This window comes from Hipposideros armiger, unplaced genomic scaffold (assembly GCF_001890085.2).
Source record: "Hipposideros armiger isolate ML-2016 unplaced genomic scaffold, ASM189008v1 scaffold_40, whole genome shotgun sequence".
Classification (NCBI taxonomy): Eukaryota; Metazoa; Chordata; class Mammalia; order Chiroptera; family Hipposideridae; genus Hipposideros; species Hipposideros armiger.
Window position 1 is genome coordinate 4,973,171 of NW_017731390.1, and position 22,632 is coordinate 4,995,802.

The 22,632-nt window shown below is 37.1% G+C and overlaps 1 protein-coding gene and 1 pseudogene across 1 annotated transcript in view; both read right to left on the reverse strand.

Annotated features, from left to right (window-relative positions):
- Positions 1 to 2,526, reverse strand: part of LOC109380700 (kelch repeat and BTB domain-containing protein 2-like) — a 4,552-nt pseudogene extending 2,026 nt beyond the window's left edge.
- Positions 2,527 to 5,582: 3,056 nt separating this feature from the next.
- The window catches only part of TOP2A (DNA topoisomerase II alpha), a 35,532-nt gene continuing 18,482 nt past the window's right edge, over positions 5,583 to 22,632 (reverse strand). The window contains exons 13-35 of the mRNA XM_019638460.1: positions 22,340 to 22,465; positions 21,910 to 22,020; positions 21,679 to 21,784; positions 21,478 to 21,587; positions 21,144 to 21,236; positions 20,496 to 20,610; positions 20,271 to 20,392; positions 18,938 to 19,086; positions 16,898 to 17,129; positions 16,576 to 16,710; positions 16,257 to 16,457; positions 15,884 to 16,079; positions 14,347 to 14,438; positions 13,696 to 13,854; positions 13,487 to 13,570; positions 12,450 to 12,632; positions 12,036 to 12,126; positions 8,765 to 8,917; positions 8,408 to 8,531; positions 8,247 to 8,290; positions 7,706 to 7,846; positions 6,997 to 7,196; positions 5,583 to 6,690 (exon numbers count right to left, since the gene is read on the reverse strand). Of these exons, the coding sequence (XP_019494005.1) occupies positions 6,562 to 6,690; positions 6,997 to 7,196; positions 7,706 to 7,846; positions 8,247 to 8,290; positions 8,408 to 8,531; positions 8,765 to 8,917; positions 12,036 to 12,126; positions 12,450 to 12,632; positions 13,487 to 13,570; positions 13,696 to 13,854; positions 14,347 to 14,438; positions 15,884 to 16,079; positions 16,257 to 16,457; positions 16,576 to 16,710; positions 16,898 to 17,129; positions 18,938 to 19,086; positions 20,271 to 20,392; positions 20,496 to 20,610; positions 21,144 to 21,236; positions 21,478 to 21,587; positions 21,679 to 21,784; positions 21,910 to 22,020; positions 22,340 to 22,465 (3,096 nt within the window). The 3' untranslated portion in view covers positions 5,583 to 6,561. The remainder of the gene's footprint in view (positions 6,691 to 6,996; positions 7,197 to 7,705; positions 7,847 to 8,246; positions 8,291 to 8,407; positions 8,532 to 8,764; positions 8,918 to 12,035; positions 12,127 to 12,449; positions 12,633 to 13,486; positions 13,571 to 13,695; positions 13,855 to 14,346; positions 14,439 to 15,883; positions 16,080 to 16,256; positions 16,458 to 16,575; positions 16,711 to 16,897; positions 17,130 to 18,937; positions 19,087 to 20,270; positions 20,393 to 20,495; positions 20,611 to 21,143; positions 21,237 to 21,477; positions 21,588 to 21,678; positions 21,785 to 21,909; positions 22,021 to 22,339; positions 22,466 to 22,632) is intronic.

Genomic DNA, 22,632 nt, shown 5'->3' on the forward strand with positions numbered 1-22,632 from the left:
CATCTTAGCTGTAGAGGGCAGTGTCACTGGCCCTCATGTGGGATCTGAACCGGGGCCCTGCTGCTCAGAGCTGGCACCCCAAGCCAACTCTTAACCAATGCGCCACTCCGCCAGCCCTGCCCACCAATCGTTTAGCATTTTATTTTTATTATTTTTTTTAATTAAAGATTTTATTGGGGAATTGGGGGAGGAGACAGCATTGGGGAATCTGGGAAGGGGAATGGACAAGTTGCTGTCCTTTTGTTCTTCAGTCTAGTTGTGGAGGACGTCACTTTACTGGCCCATGTTGGTATTATGATCATTATGCTCTTCCTGGGTGAGGCAGATCGGTCGCTGGCCACTGGACAGCCACTCACAGCGGCTCTTGGCAGCTCACGCCAACAGCTGGCCACTCATGGTAGCTTACAGGAGCCTGCTGCAGCTCCACTGCAGCCTATGCCGTCGCCGGCGACTCATGGCAGCCCCGCTACAGGTCCAGCTGTTGTTCACCATCTTAACTGTAGAGGGCAGTGTCACTGGCCCTCATGTAGGATCTGAACCGGGGCCCTGCTGCTCAGAGCTGGTGTCCCAAGCCAACTCTTAACCAACGTGCCACTCGGCTGGCCCCTTTTAGCATTTTGACTCCTCACAACTGGATAGGCAAAATGCAACAATTCTCTGCACTTATTATTATTGTTATCATTTATTATTATTAGTTTCAGGTGTACATAAGAATGCAATAGTTATCCTTTTCACCCCTCACAAAGTGACAACCCCCTCATGCCCCATCCACTGCCCTCCCACCCCTGATATCATACATATCTATTACAGTTCCATTGACTCCATTCCCACACTATACTCCACATCCTGTGACTATATGTATATAAAATTATAGTTGACATACAATATATATTTTTTAATTCTATTTTTAGTTTCAGGTGGAAATGACATACAATATTATTTAACATCAGTTTCAGATATAGTGTGGTGGTCAGGCCTCTATACCATCTATGAAGTGGTCTCCCTAACAAGACATGAGTCCATCTGGCCCCCTAACAAATATTTACAACATTATTGATTATATTCCCCAGACTGTCTTTTCTATCCCTGAGGCCATATTGTAGTTACCAATTTATATTGTCTCATCCCTTCCCCTTCTCCTTCATTCCCACCCCCTCCCTACTAGCAACCATCAGTTTTTCCTCTGTGTCTCTGAGACTATTTCTGTTTACATTTCTCATTTATTCAGTTCTTTAGATTCCACATATAAGTGAGATCATATGGTATTTGTCTTTCTCTGACTGATTTCACTTAGCATAATGTTCTCTAGGTCCATTCATATCGTTGCAAATGGTACGATTTCCTTCTTCTTTATAGCTGAGTAATACTCCATTGTGTAAATGTACCATAGTTTCTTAATCCAGTCATCTACCGATGGGCATTTCAGTTGTTTCCAAGTCTTGGCTATTGTAAATAGCGCTGCAATGAATATAGGGGTGCATATATTTTTTTGAATTAGTGTCTTGGGTTTTCCTGGATAAATACCTAAGCGTGGAATTGGTGGGTCATAAGGTAATTCCATTTCCAGTTTTTTGAGATACCTCCATACTGGTTTCCATAGTGGCTGCACCAATCTGCAGTCCCACCAACAGCTCTGCACTTATTTTTTATTAAATATCTTTGACATTGTTGCAATATCCCTTCTACTTGTAGGAAGCATGTTTCATAAAACTGTTCTACAGTGCTGTCACTTATTGCCAAGTTACTGTGTGTGCATTAATTATTCTATGTCTAAGGCAGTGGAGTGACACCAACATCCCCTAGGTGTGACGGTGTCTACTGTCACTAGTTCACTCGTGAACATGGCCTGATGAAATAAGGGCCACCCTGTGACAAGGGAGTCTGATGCCTTCAACAGCAAACACTGTGCCAGTCAGGAACTGCTCTTTGTGAAAGTTTTAACTGGTCCAGCAAAGATACAGCATATTCAAAATTGATCTCTTATGATGGGTATGACTGTGTTCTATTAATATCTTTAGGACCCAATTGGAAAAGTTAGCCTTTCTAATGAAAGATGATCAAGGGAATCATTCCTAAGAAAAAAGGACTCCAAGTGAGCTTATTTGCAGCACTGAGAACTGAGGCTAGCATATCTATTATTAGGTCATCCTGGGTTCTTTAGGTACAAAATGGACCTTGAAGTCTGTCTTAGTCAGGGTTCTCCAGAAAAACAGAACCAATAGGATATACAGCAAGTCCTTACTTGAGGTGGATGGTAGGTGGTGTGATTCAGTCCAAGTATGAAGGCCTGAGAGCCAGGAGCACCGATGCCCAAAGGCAGACTAGATGTTTCAGCTGAGAGACAGCAAATTCTCCCTTCCTCCTCCTTTTTCTATTTGGGTCCTCCATGGACTGGACGATGCCCATCCCATTGGTGACGGTGATCTTCTTTCCTCAGCCTATTGATTCAAATGCTAATTTCTTCTGGACAGACACACTCAGAAATAATATTTTACCAGCTACCTGGGCATCCCTTACCCCAGTCATGTTGACACATACAATTAATCATCACAGAGTTTTTCCACATGGCCTGCAGACATCCTGCTCAGATCTGCAAGGGTGCAGCACGTGAATGAAAGAGAAAAAGCAGCATCACGTTAGAACTATATATTACGTTTATAACCAGAAAAAAAAAAGATAAAGTTATTTTCATTTTGAAAGAGGATGTGTAACATTTACTATTTTTGTAAACTATAGGAAAATGCAAAGAAAGCAAAAATCACTCAAATCTCATTATCCAGAGAAAAGCAGCTGACATTTTGCTGTAACTTGCAATAGGCCCTCAGTGCATAGAGCATTGGTTCTCATATTTGAGCGTGCATCCGAATTAACTGGAAAGCTTGTTAAAACAAGGCTGTTAAGTTAGTAGCTATGGGGTGGGCCCAACAATTGGAACTGCTAACAAGCTCTCAGGTCATGCTGCTGCTGCTGATATGTAGTTTCCACCTTTGCTATTTCAAGTAGGGTCCCCAACCAGCGTCAGTGACATCACTTGGGAACTTGGTAGTAATGCAGACTCTGGCCCCACTCTGGAATTAGAGTCAGGATCTGCAGTTTCACAAGATTTCTGAGGGGTTTTGTAAATACAAGCTTGAGAAGCATTGGTTTATATTTGAGCCTCATACTGTCTAGCCTTTCCTCCCTACTTTATTGCAGTACAACTTACACAGTAAATTGCACCATTTTATAATAAAATTCGATGAGTTTTGACAAATTATACAGGATACTTTTGTGTCTTTCCCCAACATGACTTTTTGGTGCTAGTAAATGTTCTGGGGGAAACAAACTGGTACATCCTTACATCTATTATAATGCATAGTAAGCAAGGATGTACCAGCTTAACCAATTCTTCTAATGCAGGATGTCAGTGCTCTTCCGTTTTTTCACCAGTGTAAATAATGCTTCAGTGAGTGCTTTTGGACTGAAACTTTTTGCTTTTCAGACTTCAGACTAATTTTCCCAAAGTGGAATTACTGAGGAAAGGGATACTGGACAGGCAAGGTGTCCATTACTCTTGAAGAAAAAGTGAATCAATCAAAAAATTTTGTTTGGATTTCAGAAAATGGCCAGAAAGCACTTAAAAAATTCCATTGCAGCACTACAATGGGATGCAATGTATCTTAAAAAACAAAAGGGCTTATTAGACAGACTAGTGGATGATTTATCAACTAATACAATTTTTGAACCTTATTTTCTCAGTAGCCATGCTTTGGTAATTTACAACTGATGTGATATCTATTCATCTCAGCAATTTTTTTGCGTGTAGGAAATAACTACCTTCTATATAAAGGGTCTAAATGTGTATAACCACCAAGTTTATTACACTAGAATTTTTATCTCCTAGAATGTCAATGGCTTAAGGAATGAAGTCAAGGAAATGTATTCACTTAGCATCTTTTTAGTAAGTACTTAAGTGATCAGGAGCAAACTTCTACTTTTAAAAGAGAAATGTTTCTGATGTTTTTCTTTCTAAAGAGGGTTTACATGCTTTTCGCCCACTATTTATTTTGTAAACAAATACATGCTTACCAGACAGGAATTTCGCCTTTGATTTGTAACTTGCTTTCTTCACTCAGCAATGTCCTGAATCTTGTCAATAAATATACATGGTCATTCCTAATGAGTACCTGGTATCCCTCACTACCAAAATTTAAAGTAATTGTTTTACCAAATGTCTCTTGTTGAACATTTACTTTCAAAGTTATTATTATAGAAACCTCAATAAGCATCTTTGTATGTGGCTTTCTGGGGAGATAACTGTAGATTTACATGTATTTGTGAAAAATGATAGTGATCCCTTATACGCTTTGTCCACTTTCCTCCAATGGTAGCATTTTGCAGGATATTGATATTTACTGTTACTTGAACTTGCATTTGTGTGTGTTTACATAGCTTTTTGCACATGTTCGATTCTTCTCTTAAACTTTCTTAAAGTAAGAATTTTTTTTTTTAAAGATTTTATTGGCGAATTGGGAGAGGGGAACAGCGTTGGAGAATCAGCGAAGGGGAACAAATTGCTGTCCTTTTGTTCTTCAGTCTAGTTGTGGAGGATGTCGCTTCACTGGCCCATGTTGGTATTATCATTGCGCTCTTCCTGGGTGAGGCAGTCGCTCGCTGGCCATTGGACATCCGCTCATAGCGGTTCATGGCAGCTCATGAAAGCTCACGCCTGCTGCCGGCCAGCCCCACTGCAGCCTACACCGTTGCTGGCGACTCACAGCAGCCCAGCTCCAGGTCGAGCAGTTGTTCACCATCTTAGCTGTAGAAAGCAATGTCACTGGCCCTCATGTGGGATCCGAACCAGGGCCCTGCTGCTTAGAGCTAGCCTCCCAAGCCAACTTTTAACCAATAAGCCACTTGGCTAGCCTAAGAATTTCTTAAAATAAAAATTGCTGGGATAAAGAGTTTGGCTTTTTTGTCCAGATTCTGATGAAAGGGCTCCTTTTTCCATATTTTGGTCAACAGCACTCTTGGGGATATGTTTAGGATCTCTCTCCATAACTGGACTTTTCTTCTAGTACCTTTTGAAATAGTTTTATTTTTGACATTTAAATATTTAGTCTACTTGAACTTAACTTTGGTGTGAGATGTGAGGAGGGGTTGGATTTATCTAACATTTTTTTTCTAAGTGATTAGCCAGTTGCCCTAATCTTTTTTTACAGATATCAAGTAGTTGACCAGGTTTTCAAAATAGTTGTTAAAATATAGTGAATCATTAAAAAAAAAGACATGCACATTTAAAACTTTACAGATGTAGGGCCAAGGCCTTTGAGTATGGAGGAGATGAAGAGTTTAAAACTCATGTATAAAATCCCTGGAAAAACCCGATTGGACTCCATTAGGTCATAGTGCTGGTCTGTTAGACCCATCACTATAGCCAGGGGCTATCAGGCATACTAGAACAGGATCAGAATATTCTCAAAAGGAAGTGGAAAAAAAAAGGTATCTAAACCCTTACAAAAAAAAGGAAGTGAAGAGGGACATATTTTAGAGGAAGAAAAAGGGTATAATGCAGGGGGGAAAAAGGGCAATCAATGGTGAGCTGCAATGTTTAGAATGTTTTATTGAAGTACAAAATTGTTGGAATTATGCTAAATAGAAAAACATAGTAAATATTTACAAAAACATTAACAACACCAGTCAAGACACACACATGTAAAATGCAGAAAGATCTTTAAAAAGTTTACAAGTTGAAAATTAGAGATTTCCCAAAATGAATATAACAGCTCACTGCGGAGTATGGCATCGATAAAATATGTAAGATCTTTGAGTGAATGTTGTCCTCACTCTTCTCAATCCAGTGCTCCCTAGAAATTTGTTCTTTGGGAAATTCAGACTCAGAGGCAGCCAGAGGGGACAAGTCAAGAGTTAGTCACATAACTTATGGTCTAATTTTCGTCATCCCATTTGACTGAGTTGAAGTTATATAGACACAGCAAGGGTGTTTTTCTTTAGCCTCTGCTGATATTCTAAAGGATGTGAAGAATATGTGCAATTTCTCATTGCTTGAATAAAAATTCAGCACATAAAAGCTTGAGTGGGAGAGTATTTGTACTAGAAGTATAAAGTTCTGTCTGACAGAAAATCACCTATACAACTAAAATAAAACAGAATTAATCATGCTCTATCACATATTTATGAAAGTAGGAAAGGAGGCACAGGAGACACTTTTATATCAAAGTGCTCCAATGTTAACTTAATGTACGGTCATAAACAAACTACGTTATGCTGAAGTGACCACACAATTATCTCTAGGGTCCAAAGAAGAAGTTAATAACAGACTGAAAACAGACAAAGCAGAGAAAAAACAATGCCCATGAGATGGATCTCCATTTAGAGCATATTATAATAAGATAAGGGACTTGGGGCGCTCTCTCTCTACACACTTCACTTTGATGGTTCTAGATTAAAACTACTTTCCCTAAACTAAATTCAAAGGGGAGGAAATTAAGAGATTCAGGTAAGTTTAAAACCAGTCTCGGGCTCAATAAGACCATTACTTAAAATAGCCACCTCACATTTTTAAAACAGATCGTCTTCATCTGATTCGTCGAGGTACTTTATGGGTTTCCTGGCCCGTCCTGATTTTACCCGAGGAGCCACAGCAGAGTCCAAGTCCAGATGGAGGTCATCACTATCCCCCTTGGCTTTCTAAAAGAGAAAAGCCCAAGTAATTTGCACAACGTCAACCTGACAGCACAATCTCAATGTAAAAACTATATCAATGGACTACAATTCAAGTTTTCCACCTTCTAATGAGTAAGAAATAGCTAAGGCAATGCTCTCATTGACTAAGTGGCATTTGTAACTTTGTTATAACTAAACCAAATACAGTAAAAGCTAATGGATTCTGGGATTTAAATTTATTTTCTTAAAAATGGGCCAAATTGTTGAGAGCAAAGCCTGGTTGTATGTTTCAAAACACCTATAGCGAGAGGCCTGATTAGATCAACTCACCTTGCGTGCGGCTGCTTTAGAAATCATTTTCTCAAAATTAGAGTCGGAATCATCAGACGTGGATGGCTTCCTTCTGCGGCGATTCTTGGCTTTGGGGGAATCAGGCTTCTGCGGGGCATCAGCATTCAAGCCTGGGTCCTTTCTGGTTCCTTTTGGTGCAGCCCCCTTTTTGGCCCCTGTAGTGGAGGTGGAAGACTGACCTGCAAGTCAACACAGGCATTTATCATGTCTGCTCTTAGGTAAACTTTCTTTAGCAACCTGTTGACTGCTTATATTTAACAGGAAAAGACAACCTAATTGAGCGGAAAATATATTAGAGAATAAAAATATTCTTAAGCATCCAATTTTTTTATAAGTATATGTTTGTTTTTTTTTAAGCTGAGCCATCCTGCTACCTGTTGGCAGCTCAGTGGCTGCTCAGCTCGGGTTTATAAGTATATGTTTCACCTTAAACATTTGCAACTGTTTATAAATCCTATCTCTGTCACAGAAATGAGCTAGATACAAATGCCTGCCATTTTGAGAAACGTGCTGATTTTAAACCTTTTGATCACCAATTTTGACTATAAAGATCTAAAGATTCACTTTCATTTAGAAAAGGTCTAATTTCAATATCAACAGTAAATTTTGGGAATAAAAAAATTGAAATCGATTTGTGACAGCCAGTTAGTAATCCCAGTATTAACCCATCTCCAAGATTTAGGTTCACCTTTTGCCGCCCTCTTCTTCACTGCCACATTTTTCTTTGAAACAGGGTTTATAATTTCAGTTTCAGCTGGGAAATCAGCAGCAGAAGAGCTTGGAGAAAGTGGAACGTCATCCTTGGCATCATCAGCATCAAGGTCAATTGCTTCAAATGAAAAGGAAAATAGTACATATAAGCAACACATGAAAATCCATTTACTGCTTTGTCCCTCCCATGAATTCTTCTTTAAACACTAAGACTGACTTTTCAGGAATATTTAAAGCACTCTTACAACTTTGTTCTAATTTCTGGATTCTTCATTAGCAAGAAGTTGTTTTTTGTCTCTCCAGCACTTAGCACATTACCTGGCAAGCATATGATTAATTTTAGTGTATTAAACGTAGAACCTATTTATGTGCAAAACTAAACCTAATGAACAACATCAATGTAATGCTAACAAGAACCCACATTTATTTTATTGGCTCATGTAATCCAGATTAGAACCCAGCTGGACCTGAGCACCCCAGCAAAGCAGAGGCCTCACTATTTATACTTCAATGCATACCTGATGTGGCTTTCTTCTGTACCGTCTGTCCTTTGTTAGGATGTCTAGAATAAAAACAATCACATCCTGACAACAAACTCTCAATGTGTCAAACAACAAAGACTATATCATTAGCTATTAAAACCAATCACAATAAAATCCACATTAGAGAAGATACTTACTTTGGAGAAGTTTTGGTCTTAATTGAACTAGCATCCGATGGGACAAAATCTTCGTCTTGAGTTTCTTTATCAAAATCTGAGAAATCTTCATCTGAATCCAAATCCACTATGACTTTGGTTTTTCCTATTAAAAACATATATAAGAATCAAGAGGGTAATAGGAGAAATATTTAATCCACAGATATAACATTTCATGAAGATTTAAGCTTCAGTTTAATCTCCTAAAAGATGCTTTAGTTTTTAAAAAAATTAATATAATTACTGCTCTATGGTATAACCATTTCTGGGATTAAGTGCCCTGAAATATATCAGCCATTCAAATCTTTCAGTGTCTACATGTTCTTCAGTTTTTCTTACTTGCTGTTCTCCGTGGCTCTGTTTCTCGTGGAGGGACATCAAAATCATTTTCATAACTGCTCACATCTGACTCTGAATCAGACCAAGGGTTTCTCTGCTTTCCTTTTTTGATTGGCTTAAATGACAATGTAGTTTGTTTTTTTGTCTTGGTACCTAGAAGGTAGATAGGCATTAACCACCTTTACATATTCTTAGGACTCACTTTTCTCCACCTATCATTCATCCTTCAAATATTGTGAGCTCTGTGCTAGTACTGGGAATACAATGGTGAACAGAAATAGCCGCAGTCCCTGTTCTTGTGTAGCATGTAGCTTATAGCTTGGTCACCTACTCCCATAAATAAACACAGTGTGTTTTTGTAGGGTATGAGGTGTCTATACTTATGCATATAAATATGAGGCTTCTCCAAGAAAGGGATGCTTGAGCTGAGATCTGAAGCTTAAATAAGAGTTAACCAGTTGAAGGGAAGTGGGTGATGAAACATTCCAGCTCAGGAAATAGCATGCAAGAAAACAGCACACTTAGGAAACGGAAAAAAATCCAAATGACTAGAGAGTAGAAGTTAGGGGGAAAGTGGCTGGTCTTGTTAAGGATTTTGTTTTAAACATGGAACCAATATGACCCGATTTGCCTTTTAAAAAGCTCTCTCAGGTTGAAGAGTGGAGATCAGAAAGGGGCAAGAACAGGTACACAGAGCTCAACAGAAGGTTATTGCTGACGTCAAGGCAAAGGAAACAATTCACAGCGAAAAGAATGGCTAAGACCAAAACTAGAGGGGCATTTAATGGCTGAATGAGGCGGTTTAAAGTTTCTAAGTCTTGTTAATTCTTTTCCCCAAGTCTCTCATACCCATCCTTTGCTTCTTATTCCCTTCATCTTGGTCCACAAAGATTACAAGGGCAGTCTCCTTATTCTGATATAGTCCTTTCTTCATATTTTTATCAGTATGCCTATCAATTTCACATTCCCTAGTTGAATCTAATCTTACCGATCCTTCAACAACCTGGTTTTCTAGCTCTCCATAATCTGGTTTAACTATGTTTTATTATTTTCCAATATAAAAACTCCCCTCTCTGTTGGGGTGGGGTGGGCTTCTCATTGTCCCATACATATTATATGCCCATTTTCTTCTCCCAATCTAGAATGTCTAGATTTTACCTAATCTTTGTGATGCTAACCCCAAGTTTCACCTCTTTCACAAAGCCTCTATAATCTACATGTACCCACACTGCTCTTATCTTTCTCTATACTCTTACAATGGCTAGGAATAGTGCTTTAACTTTCGTTTTTCTTTTATTGGGGAATTGGGGAGGGGAACAGACAAGTTGCTGTCCTTTTGTTTTTCAGTCTAGTTGTGGAGGACGGTGCTTCACTGGCCCATGTTGGTATTATCATTGCGCTCTTCCCGGGTGAGGCAGATCGGTCGCCGGCCTCTGGATGGCCGCTCACGCCTGCTGCTGGCCAGCCCCACTGCAGCCTATGACTCACAGCAGCCCAGCTCCAGGGGGAGCTGTTGTTCACCATCTTAGTTGAAGAGGGCACAGCATCACCGGCCCCTATGTGGGATCCAAACTGGGGCCCTGCTGCTCAGAGTTGGCATCCCAAGCCAACTCTTAAGCAACACGCCACTCAGCTGGCCCTAACTTTCTTTCTTGATAAATGTCCTGAGGGTAAATGCCATGCTCTCCCACTTCTTGTGCCCTCACAATATTTGAGACAGTGATGGGAATGTGAATGCTCAAAATACTTAACCGACTCATTGGTTTTAAATGCTCCATGATTGCTACCTGGGTTTAAAGTAAAATGTGTGCTGCGTTATAAGGCCAAAACTTGTATATAATTTTGCACTGCATGGCACACACAACATACTTTTATTACTTGTTTTTAATACTAATGTATTCCCATTTGTTTTATTCATCTTTGTATTCCCATAGAACTGAGCACACATTATGTATCAAAAGTAGATAGTAAAGGATAGACAGAGATCAATCAATGGAATAGAGTTGAGAATCCATAAATAAGCCTTAATATTTATGGTCATTTGATTATCAACAAGGGCAAAGATAGTTCAGTGGGGGAAGAAATTTTTCAATATATGGTCCTGGGACAACTGGATATCTACATGCAAAAGAATGAAGTTGGACTCCTCCTTTATGCCATATACAAAAATTAATTCAAAAATTAAATCTGAATGTAAGAGCTGAAACTAAAACTCTCAGAAGAAAACATAAGGGTCAATTTTCATGACCTTGGATTTGGCAAGAGAGTAGATATGATATCAAAAGTACTAGCAACAAAAGAATAAAAACCAGATAATTAGACTTCATCAAAATTAAAAACTTGTGCTTCAAAGGACATCATCAAGAAAATGAAAAGACAATCCATAGAATGGCAGAAAATATTTGAGAATCATATATCTGATAAGGGACTGGCACCTAAAATATATAAAGAACTCTTACAACTAACTAAACTATAAAAAGACAACCCAATCAAAAAGTGGGCAAAGGATCTGAAGACATTTTTCTAAAGAAGTACAAATGGCCAATAAGCACATGAAAAGGCACTCGACATCATTAGCTAAGAGAAAAAAGCAAACACAAACCACAATGAGATACTACTTTATAACCACTACGATGGCTAAAACGAAAAAAAAAAAGACAACAGGTGTTGGCAAGGATGCAGAGAAATTGGAACCCTCATATATTGCTGGTGAAAATGTAAAATGGTGCAGCTGCTCTGGAAAGCAGTCAGGCATTTCCTCAAAAGGTCAAACAACAGAAAAATCATATGACCCAGGAATTCCACTCCTAGGTATCTACCCAAGAGAAATGAAAACATAAGTTCACATAAAAAGTTGTACACGAATGTTCATAGCAGCATTATTCATGATAGCCAAGAAGTGGAAACAACCCAAATACCTATTAATTGATGAACAAATAATAAAATGTGGTATAGCTCTACAGTGAAATAATATTTGGTGATAAAAAAAAAGAATGCATTATTGGTACACGTTATTATTGGGTCATTGGGAAACTCATGACGTATTTTTCTATGTTTTTCAATGCAAAAATGCGTCATGACTTTCCCGACGACCCAAGGATGAGCCTAGAAAATACAGTAAGTGAAAGAGGCCAGCCACAAAAGACCACTTACTATAGCTCTCCTTTATGTTATTCAGTAAGAACTTATTGAATATCTATGTGAAATGCACTAGGTAATAAACATAATTTTATCTCAACTCTATACCATTTTCCTTAAAATATTTTATTACCTGGTTCTCGTTTCAGTTTCTTCTCTAATTTTTGTTTTAGGCCTTCTGGTTCCATATCATTCTCTTGAGAGGTTCCTTCAGTATTTTCATTCTAAAAGATAGCAAGATGAAAATGGTCAAGTTCTACCAACATTATTTGGACTACTGTAAGGTCAAACATACAAATACATATCTGGTCAAAGAGTGATTTTCTTCTTAGAGTTCTAGTTAAGAGCTCTGAATAAAGGTATAGGTATGACTTTTTCACAATACTTGAACATTAAAAAAAAATCAGGCTCATAAGAAAGGAATGTTATGATTAGATATAGGATAAATTCCAAACTATGGAATTAGAAAATTTATAATATAATTAGTTCACTTTTATGTGAAAATATGCTTAAAATGTTTTATGTGTAATGTTTTCAAAGGTATTACCTTAATTTTCCTTTTAATTTTCTTTTCTGCCCCTGTTTTCATCTCTATGGTAATTTGGGGGATGACTCTTTTTCCACTTGGAGAAGGCAAAACTTCAGCCGTTTGTGTTTTTTTCCCCTTTCCTTTCCCCCCTTTCCCAGGGGGTCCCATTTGTTCATCTTGTTTTTCCTTGGCTTCAACAGCCTACAAAAGGAATAGAAGAAAGCAAATTTATAACCTAACAAAGACATTAAAACATCTTTGTTACTTTATAGGGATAGAATAGAAAGACAACTGTTAAACTGATTTCAATTAGTTACATCGTAAGATAAAATTTGTGATAACCTGTTCCATGACTAAGTATGCCACCACAATAGTAAAGATATAATTAAGACACACATGGAAAAGTTTAGAGACAGAAGATTGGGTGCTACTCTTGATTCGTCCACTTAACTTCTGAGGATAAAAAGGGGAAACTGGGTTAAGGATAAAATATCTACATATGTACATATACACACCTTTGTAAACTCAAAAGGGTGTGATTCCACTAATGTACATTTATCCAGTCAACTGATTCAAGTTGGACACCATACTAAAGTGCAATAATATGTTTGCCTTTTAGTTTAATTTCTAAAATGCTTTTTATGTTAAAATAATTTTGGAAAACCATGTTAATGAGATTTACGTAACAAAGGATCTTCTACAGTTACTGACTGGCTAGCCCTGAAGGCAAGCTGTCTTTGTCCTTTTAGGATGACTTGGGGACTTCTACATTTAAATTCTCTTTAGCTTTTTAGCTCCAATAGGTCAAAGATAAACTCCTGCCCTTTCCTCTCTTTGTCCAAAAACATCTAGGCGGTATATTTCTTGGCATAATTTACTTTATTCTAACTATTTTTTAAAACAATCTATTCTTATACGTGTTATCTTGGAATACTTCTTATGCCGCTTATATTCTTTCTATTGCCAATTGTGAATTTTTTTGACAAACAGGTATATTGCTGGACTATGTTATTTCATTAATAAAAATTCTAACATGGGCATTATAAACTACACACCTCCAGCTCTTCAATAAAAGCAGCCAAGTCTTCTTTCCACAAATCTGATGGACTCTTTTTCTTTAATATTTCTAGCTCTTGCTCCTTCATAAGACAGTCAGAAAATTAAGAGTTAGTTTATATAGACAGCATTTTCATGAAGCACACAAGTTTTTACTTTCACCATTAGAACATAACTAAGCAACATGTACCATCTACCAATAACTCACTTTTTCATTTCTTAGTCTACACAGTTCATCCTTCTTTTCCTTGGTGAGATACCAGAGAGGCATATCAAGAAGGTAGTTGAACGTTGGTCCAGTTACAGAGTCGCTTTTCTCAGTTTCCTTTTCATTGTCACTCTCTCCATTTTCTTCTTCATCTGGAACCTAAAGGAGGAATTAACATGTAGCTTTAATAGGAAATGGGAAACATAGAAACTGGATTCTTTCTTTCTTTATTTTTTTAATTGGGGAATTGGGGGAAGGGGAACAGACAAGTTGCTATCCTTTTTGTTCTTCAGTCTGGTTGTGGAGGACGTTGCTTCACTGGCCCAAGTTGGCACCATCATTGCGCTCTTCCTGGGCGAGGCAGATCAGTCGCCGGCTTCTGGACGGCCGCTCACGCTGGCTGCTGGCTACACACGGTAGCCCATGGCAACCCACCTGCTGTCGCCGGCGACACGGCAGCCCAGCTCCAGGTTGAGCTGTTGGTCAGCATCTTAGCTGTGGAGGGCAGTGTCACTGGCCCTCATATGTGGGATCCAAACCGGAGCCCTCTGGCGTCCCAAGCCAGCTCTTAACCAACGCGCCACTCGGCCGGCCCAGAAACTGGATTTTTCAGTCTTTAATAATGTAGAAAAATGCTAACCAAGAAATTACCTTTTGCTGGGCTTCTTTCCAAGCCTTCACAGGATCCGAATCATATCCCCGCTGAATCAAAACCTTAATTAATTCTTTCTTAGGCTTATTTTCTATTTAAAAAATGAAAACAGAGATAATGGTTTTAAGCAATACTTTAGGAAAGGGATAAGGTTTTACCATATTAATTCAAAAGATTAAAACTAGATATTAAGCTATCTTTGTCTTGCATAAATTTGTACATCCTGATATATACAGTTGACGCTTGAACAGCACAGGGGGTTGGCACATGTAACTTGACTCCCCCAAAACTTAACTACTAATAGCCTACTCTTGACTGGAAGCCTCACCAGTAACATAAATAGTTGATTAACACATATTTTGTATGTTAAATGTGTTATACACTTTATTCTTATAATAAAGCTTGAGAAAAGATTAAGAAAATCATAAGCTTGGCTGTGAGTTTTTTCGAATTGTTGCAAATCTCCGAAAAATTTTATGTTTATCGAAAAGGATCTGTGTATACGTGGACCTGCACAATTCAAACCCAATTTGTTCTAGGGTCAACCATAGTTAAGTATTCTCCCTAAACCACTGACAAGTGTAAATTACCACAAGGGGGCAGTCAAATCATGACGTTGTGATCTAATCATAATTCTTATAAGAACAAAAGACAATCAAAACCTTTATTTCTGGTCTCTACTTCCCTGTCTTTTTTTTTTATTTCAACATTTCATCGGGCAAGTTAGTGCCACTACCTAAACACTGATTTCTTCATGTTGTTTTCATTTCTTTTCTATAGTACCTCTCCTCCAATGTCTACAGTAGTCAATGCAACCCTTACTTTTTGTTTTCCTTTGAGTTATGTCCAAAATTACTCATTTTAGTCTTGCCTTAAGCAATATCTGTGAAACTAAGGGGTCAAATATTGATGAAATTGAACATGTAGCTATTAAGTGAAACATTTTTGTGTACCATTTGAAAATTATCTTGTGATCACCAGGAATTCGTGTTGTCATGTTTTGGAACTTGCTATTATAACCTAGTAGCATGAGTTATCAAGCTTTCCTAATTAGCGCGGGCCAGAACTGAGCTATTTCTTTTAGCCTTCCTCAGACCCCAAGTTTTAGTCAAAACTGTTTTCTTCTCGGTTAAACTTTGACTTTGCTTCTAGAATGTCTTAAAAGAGAAAAAATTCCCCAAGACATGAATCTTTCAGGCTTAAATACACAATTTACTTATAATAGAAGCCATTTATAATCTCACTTCCAGCCTTTTTTTCCCCCCCTGTCATACTTATTATCTCTTCTCAGGAACCTCTTCTCTCTATTCTGTCCAAATGTCAACTAAATCTTGATTTCTCAAGATGCTCAATCTAGGAAAAGCTGTCTTTCAAACTAAAAATGCCTAATTAAGTATTTCAAAGAAATGCTCATAAGTAGCCAGCTGAACTAAATGGATTTTTCCCTCCCTCCCCACCATTACTCTCTTCAGAAATGTTTAAAGGAAGTTTGGCATGATTGTAGTTTTAGTACAGGCAGTTATTTCAAAAACATACCAATGATTATTTTGCCATCTATTTTCTCTAAGATAAAGCGAGCCTGATTGTTCAATTTAGCAGATTCAGCACCAATTATTCCTAGAAGCCATTCTTTTCTTAATCCATAGTATTTAAGCCTGAGTTCAAAGAAGTCTCTTAGAATATCCAACACTGTGTCATATTTCTTTAAACAGCCTACATGGTCAAAAAGCACCTGGAAAAGAAAAAACAAGATTAGGGTCAAGAATAGATAAATTAGCTAAACTTTAATGGTTTTAGAGAAATGATTTTATTCTTCGAAAATATAAAAGTAGTCTATGATTTTCTTTTAAAATTTATATTAATCTTAATATAAATGGAAACATGTTATGTCTCATAAAACAAGACATACCATCGAGTTGCATGTGAGACTAGTTTGGAGTTTGAAGACTTTGTGTAGTCCCACCCTCTCAGCCTGTGCCAGTTTTTCTTCAGTCATCTTCACAACAAACTTCACAGTAGTATCTGTATGGTATTCCCTATAATCTGTTATGAGAGGAGGTGTCTTCTCAGTGCCATTCAACATGGGTTCTAGAACTTGTTCTTTATATGTCTAAAGAAATAAACAATCCTTTTGTGAGTTTCCAAAACATAGGCTCCTGAATATTTAACAAGCAGTACAAAAAGTTTCCCCTGATCACAAAAATCAAAGAAGAAATCCAGTTACTTACCTGGGTCCATGTTCTGATGGGAAGCTCTGAGATTTCAATGGTTGTGGAATTAAGAATAGCCACTTCACCACTAATCACATATTGATTTGCAGCCAGCTCTTCAATAGTACCCTTGAAGTTCTTGTAATTTGGAAGCTAAATTGGTATTTTAAAAAGAATATAAACATATTTTAAATGTGACACTAAAACCAGAAATCGCAACAGCATTAAATGACAAATCTAATGTTTAAGTATGAAATAAATTGTGTCCTCTTTAACCATATAGTCTATTGAACTGAAACCAGGGGAAAACTACTGTTCCTAATACACACAAAATAGTTACCATCGGCAAAGGTTCTTCTCCATCCATCAAACGCCTGATATTATTCACAATTTCACGGATATCATAGTTGGGGATTTTGCAGGACCACCCAGTACCGATTCCTTCAGCGCCATTTATCAGCACCATGGGTATAATAGGAATGTACCATTCAGGCTCCACACGTTGGTTATCATCATATAAGAACTTTAATGTGTGATCATCTTGTGGTGGAAATAACAACCGGGTCAAAGAGCTAAAGAAAACAATCAAAGGATGTTATTTTATAAAAACCATGGCATTGATATTAAACTTTCATGAAAAGGACATGCGTTATCTCATATCTATACATTGGCTTTACTTGCTGACTAATATGCACTTAACATAAATATTTATGGAGCACTTTCTATGTGCCAGGCACTGCAGACATTAAGTCTCAGCCTGTAAGGAGCTCACGTTCTGGTACAGGGAGCTAGACAATGAACATACATTTTGTCAGGTAGTGGGATAAAAGCTAAGAAGAAAAATAAAGTAGGTAAGAGTGACTGAAGGGGTGCTAAGGAATGGTAGGTACTTTCTGCTAGTATAACATTTGAGCATGAAATAAACTGAGAGAACGAGCCATGAGGTTATCTGGAGAATGAGAGCTGCAAGTAGAGGGACCAGTAAAAGACCCTGAAGAGGGAGTGTACAGCCAAAGAGGCCAGGTGTTTGGAGCAGAGATGAGATGAGATGAGATGGAATCAAAAGATGGGGAGTAGGTGCAAAGATCATGTAGGGTCTGGTTAGCTAAAATAGGACTTTAGATTTTACTCTAAATGAAGCAGTTGGAAGGTTCTGAACCAGTGACCTATTTTTAAAATAATTAATTGGCTGCCATAAGAATGGTATACCATATTACAATTGTTTGGATGAATGGGGTGGGTTAGTATTTTTCCAATGCAGAGCCCATAGGATTTGCTGATGAATTGAACACAAGTGTGAGAAAAGGAGTCAAGGGTGACTTCAAGGTTTTTAGCCTGAGAATTAGAAGGATGGCATTCCATATACTGAGACAGGAAGATTAAAGATTTTGTCTTGGATTTATATTTGAGATACTGATGAGACATCCACATGGTAAATGTTGCGAGGACAATCAGACATAAGAGTTTCAGGGCTGAAGTTGAGACTGGGTGGATGGGGCGTCCTCCATGGATGGGAAGTGACTGTAGCTAGTGGAAAGAGATGTGATGAAGGAGCTTTGAGGTAGGCCAGTATTTAGAAGTTGGGAAGATGAGAAGGACCCAGCAAAGACTAATAAGGAGGAGAACCAACAGTTTGGTGTCTTAGAGGCCAAATAAAAAAAGAAGAGTTTAAGGAGGATAGAGTGATTAACTATATCCAGTGCTACCGAAAGGTTGAATAAGATGACAGCTGAAAATTCACCATTCATCATAATGTACTTAACAGAGATTTGTAAAGGAAGATTTCAACTGTGGTATTTAGGAAGAATCAAACTCTTCTTTACTCTGATCCAAATTAGGCAGCAGGGTTTCTCAACGTCGGCACTATTGACATTTGAGGTCAGATAATTCTTTGTTGTGGGGGGCTGTCCTGTGTATTGCAGGGTGCTTATCTCTGCAGTGTAGTATCCCTGGCTGCTGCCCACTAGATGGCAGTAGCATGGCTCCTCTAGTCATGACAATTAAAAATGTCTCTGGACATTGCTACATATCTCTTGGGGGGCCAAAATTTACCCTGGTTGAGAACTACTCTCTACGTGAAGAGAAGAAAATATAAGAAATGGAAGTAAAAACATTTATAGCTTGGCAAGGAAACAATACTTCTAAGGGAATACAAAGGCTGTGGTTATCAAACTAAAATAGAATTTTGACTTTCTGCTTATTGCAGAAAGTAGTATAATTAAGCTTTAATGAGCTAGTTTTAAAAGAAATTAATACTCTAAGCATCTGCATCAAAAGTACATTTTCTGATTAATTGAATTTTTATATTTTTGGTCAACTAAATCTCACATTATTTCAAAATTGGAAATGGCAATTCATTAGAAATTGAAAGCATACCCACCTGAGCATTGTGAAGATGTAACGAGGACTAGCAGAATCCTTGCCACCGTGCAGCCTGGTACCAAACTGACCAATGGGCTGCAAGAGGTTCAGGTTATTGCTACCCACAAAATTCTGAGCCAAATTGATAATGGTCATCATTAGTGACATCTGGGAAGGGAAAAAATTTGTTAATCTGATCTGTAGGCTTTTAAGAATACCCATTATTATGACTAAGCCTTACTATAATATAAGCCTGTAAGGTTTTATGAGGTATAGATGTTTATTGACTTTTCTTAGATAAATATATGGTAGATGTAGTACCTTAACCCAAGGCTTTTGGCTCCAAGTTCAGGGCTCTTGCCTTCCAATAATTTCAATTGAATCCATGAAGGCAGAGCTCCTCTCTTCACCCATAGCAGAATGAAATATTTCCTACTTTGAGTTACAACACTTCGCTCATTTCTACTCTAGCATGTATAACTTTACTCTACACTTGTGTGTGTGTGTGTGTGTGTGTGTGTGTGTTGGCCCTCTTAGTTAAAACATGGTAATACCTGAAAGGTGAGAAACATTTATCTTTATATACCGGGTACGTGATAAATATTCAACAAATGTTTGATGTGTGAATATTTACTGAGTACCCACTATATTTTACTTGAAAGAAACACGCAAAACAATCATTACATTTAAGGTTGTAGAAACTTATAGGCAATTCAGTTCTTTAAAACATAATGAATGCAAAAAAGCAATTTAATCACAAAATTGAAAAGGAATATATGTTTATGTAAAGTCAAACAATTCAGACATACATAAAAAAATTAGAAAGTTGCCCTTTCCAATTTCCAGGGATAAAAAAATTGAAAAGATCCCCTTTCCATTTGCCAGGGATAAACAAAGTCAATAATTTGGAGCACATCCTTCTGGACATTTTGCTTTAAGTATTGTTCTGCCTCTTTTTTCCTCCCACCTGACGATAGAACATGGACATTCTTCAAATGTTAGTATGTACGTTACTTCAGTTATATCACTAATTCAACACGTAAAAATTTATAACAATTTTCCAATCAATGGACATTTTTGATGTCTAAATTTTAGCATCACAAAGTTATAATAAACATCACTAAATATCTTTAAACATAGATCCTTGCAGACTTATGATTATCCTTATAGGAATATTATTTTTAGAAATAAATCTATTAGGTAGAAGTGTAAGCACATTTCTAGTCTGATTGATTTTCACCAGATTGTTCTACGGATGTGCCAGCTTATATCCTCACCAAATGTTTGGAGAATGATTTTGCAGGTATTTCTGCTACAGTGCTTTCTGGAAACATTACAGATTGTGTGTTTACCTCACCATGATGATAAGAGGACATCTCAGCCACTGACCCAGCTAACTGGGCAACCTTCACCTCTCGCTTGTCATTCCGTTTGAAACATGTAAACAAAACCTTTCTCTGACCTGGTTTCAAACCTTCAAAATGAAAGAAGTGCAAATATTAGTATCCTTAATTTAACCATTTCTGAGCATTGATTTCTATGTTATGTTAAAAACAGACTAACAAATTGGAACTCACCATCCACCATAGATGGGATAGATCTCTCATTGTCAGAATTTGAGAACAGGATAAGTTCCTTGTTTATGAAGTCATTGTATGTCAGATATTTGGTAGCTTGCCCATACAAGTAATCCTGAGGGACCAAAGAGAGTATTACATGATCTACTTTAAAATAATAAAACAAAGAAACCTCTCAGCAGTATTTTCTATGATAATTCTTAAGTCCCTCAAAAATATAGAATTATGCTGAAGTATTTTATATGTTTTAAAGATAAAGCAGGTAGAAGAGGGTAAAGGAGGGCAAATATATGGTGACAGAAAGAGCCTTAACTTTGGATGGTGAACACACAATGTAATATACAGATGATGTATTATAGAATTATACACTTGAAACTTAGATAATCTTATTAACCAATGTCACTCCAATAAATCTAATGAAATTTAAAAAAAGAAAGAAATTTAATTGCTATACAATTAGAAAAAAAGTGCATTGCCTCTAATTTTTTTTTAGGGCCAATACATTTATGCAGCATCTAAATAAGAATATTTATAGTTACTGATTATTATATTACTTACTGAAATAACTACTCAGAAAGTTAAATTTGCTATATTGATCCTAAAAGATCAGTAAATAGTACATTTTGCGGGATAATTTAAAATTTTTACCTCAGGAAGGCCAAGTAACTTCCGTTGTCTTCTATCCTCCATGAAATGAGTTAACCATTCCTTTCGATCATCTGTCTGTTTCTTGCTAAAGGCCTACAAATGAGAAGATGAAAAAAATGTCACTGGTACTAATAGGTTCCAAAATATGTCTTGTATAAAAACTAAATAAACAATAAAAACTCAGTTTCCTAAAATATCTGGTCTCTGGGAAATCCTCACTAAAAACATTCTAGTCTATAAAACATTATATAAAAATTTAAATGTTTCAGTTGACTAGCTAAAACAGTGACTTATATAAAACTAGAATGTACATATGAAATACACTCAAACTCACCAGGCTGATTGCAGCATCATCTTCAGGACCAGAATATTTGAATTGGATACGATGTCTTTTCATATCTGCAAAGTACTCTTTAGCTTCTTTCGATGTGCTGGTGCCCAAACCTATACAACCAAGAATACCAAGTTACTCCATATAATTTAGTACAATGGTATATAACAAAATGAGAAATTCTTTATGGGTTTCATTACAAACCTTTGTAATACTTGACTTTCCATTTTTTATGATTTGGTGTAGAACTCTTCCATTCTTCAAATTCAGGGAGACTATAGAATGAGATTTCTTGCTTGTTTTTAGACACCTGTGGTAAAGAACACACTGTCATGGCCCCGTGTATCACCATATATCACTGGGGTTATGTGTGTCTCAAGGGGTGAGAGGTAGGGCTTTGAAATGTTCATCATGGTGTCTTAGAAGTTAATATACCTTTACAATGGGAGTGATAAATTCCTCCAGAAAACGATGTCGCAGAAGAGAGGGCCAGTTGTGATGGATAAAATTAATCAGCAAGCCTTTGATATGAGAACCGTCTTGGTCCTAGAAATATTTGGAAAGCCAACACAAAAGAATTGTTAGAAACTAAAAAAATTATGATTGACAGACGGGTAATTTCTCAAAATGTTTTCCATGGGGATTAAAAAAAGTAGGCTATTTAAATATTCAAAGGCTATTCACATCCAGACTCTTAAACTGTATTGTAATATACATATGAAATAAGCATAATATCTGATTAGATGTTGATTAGAGATAATGACTAAACCTCCAAGTTAAGTAATTTCCTTTCATGGCAGGAAAGCAACACAAGACATGTTTAATTTACTGCAACAATCTAAAATGTCTGAAAGGCAAATCTGACCTGATCTGTCATAATCATTATCTTCCCATAACGAAGAGTCTTCAATGAATCTTCATCTTCATAGTTTTTCTTGTACTGAAGACCCACAATCTTGATGATATTGTTAATTTCAGCATTTTCCATTATCTGAAATGGACATATACCAAAAAAAAGTAGTTTATAAATTTGAAAAGAACAAAGAAATGCAATAGTATATGTTGCTTTGATTTTCTTGAACGCCAATATTTTGAGTTATTATTAGCCCATACTTTAGTTAATTCAGAAAGATCTGTTAAGACATGCTATAATGTACC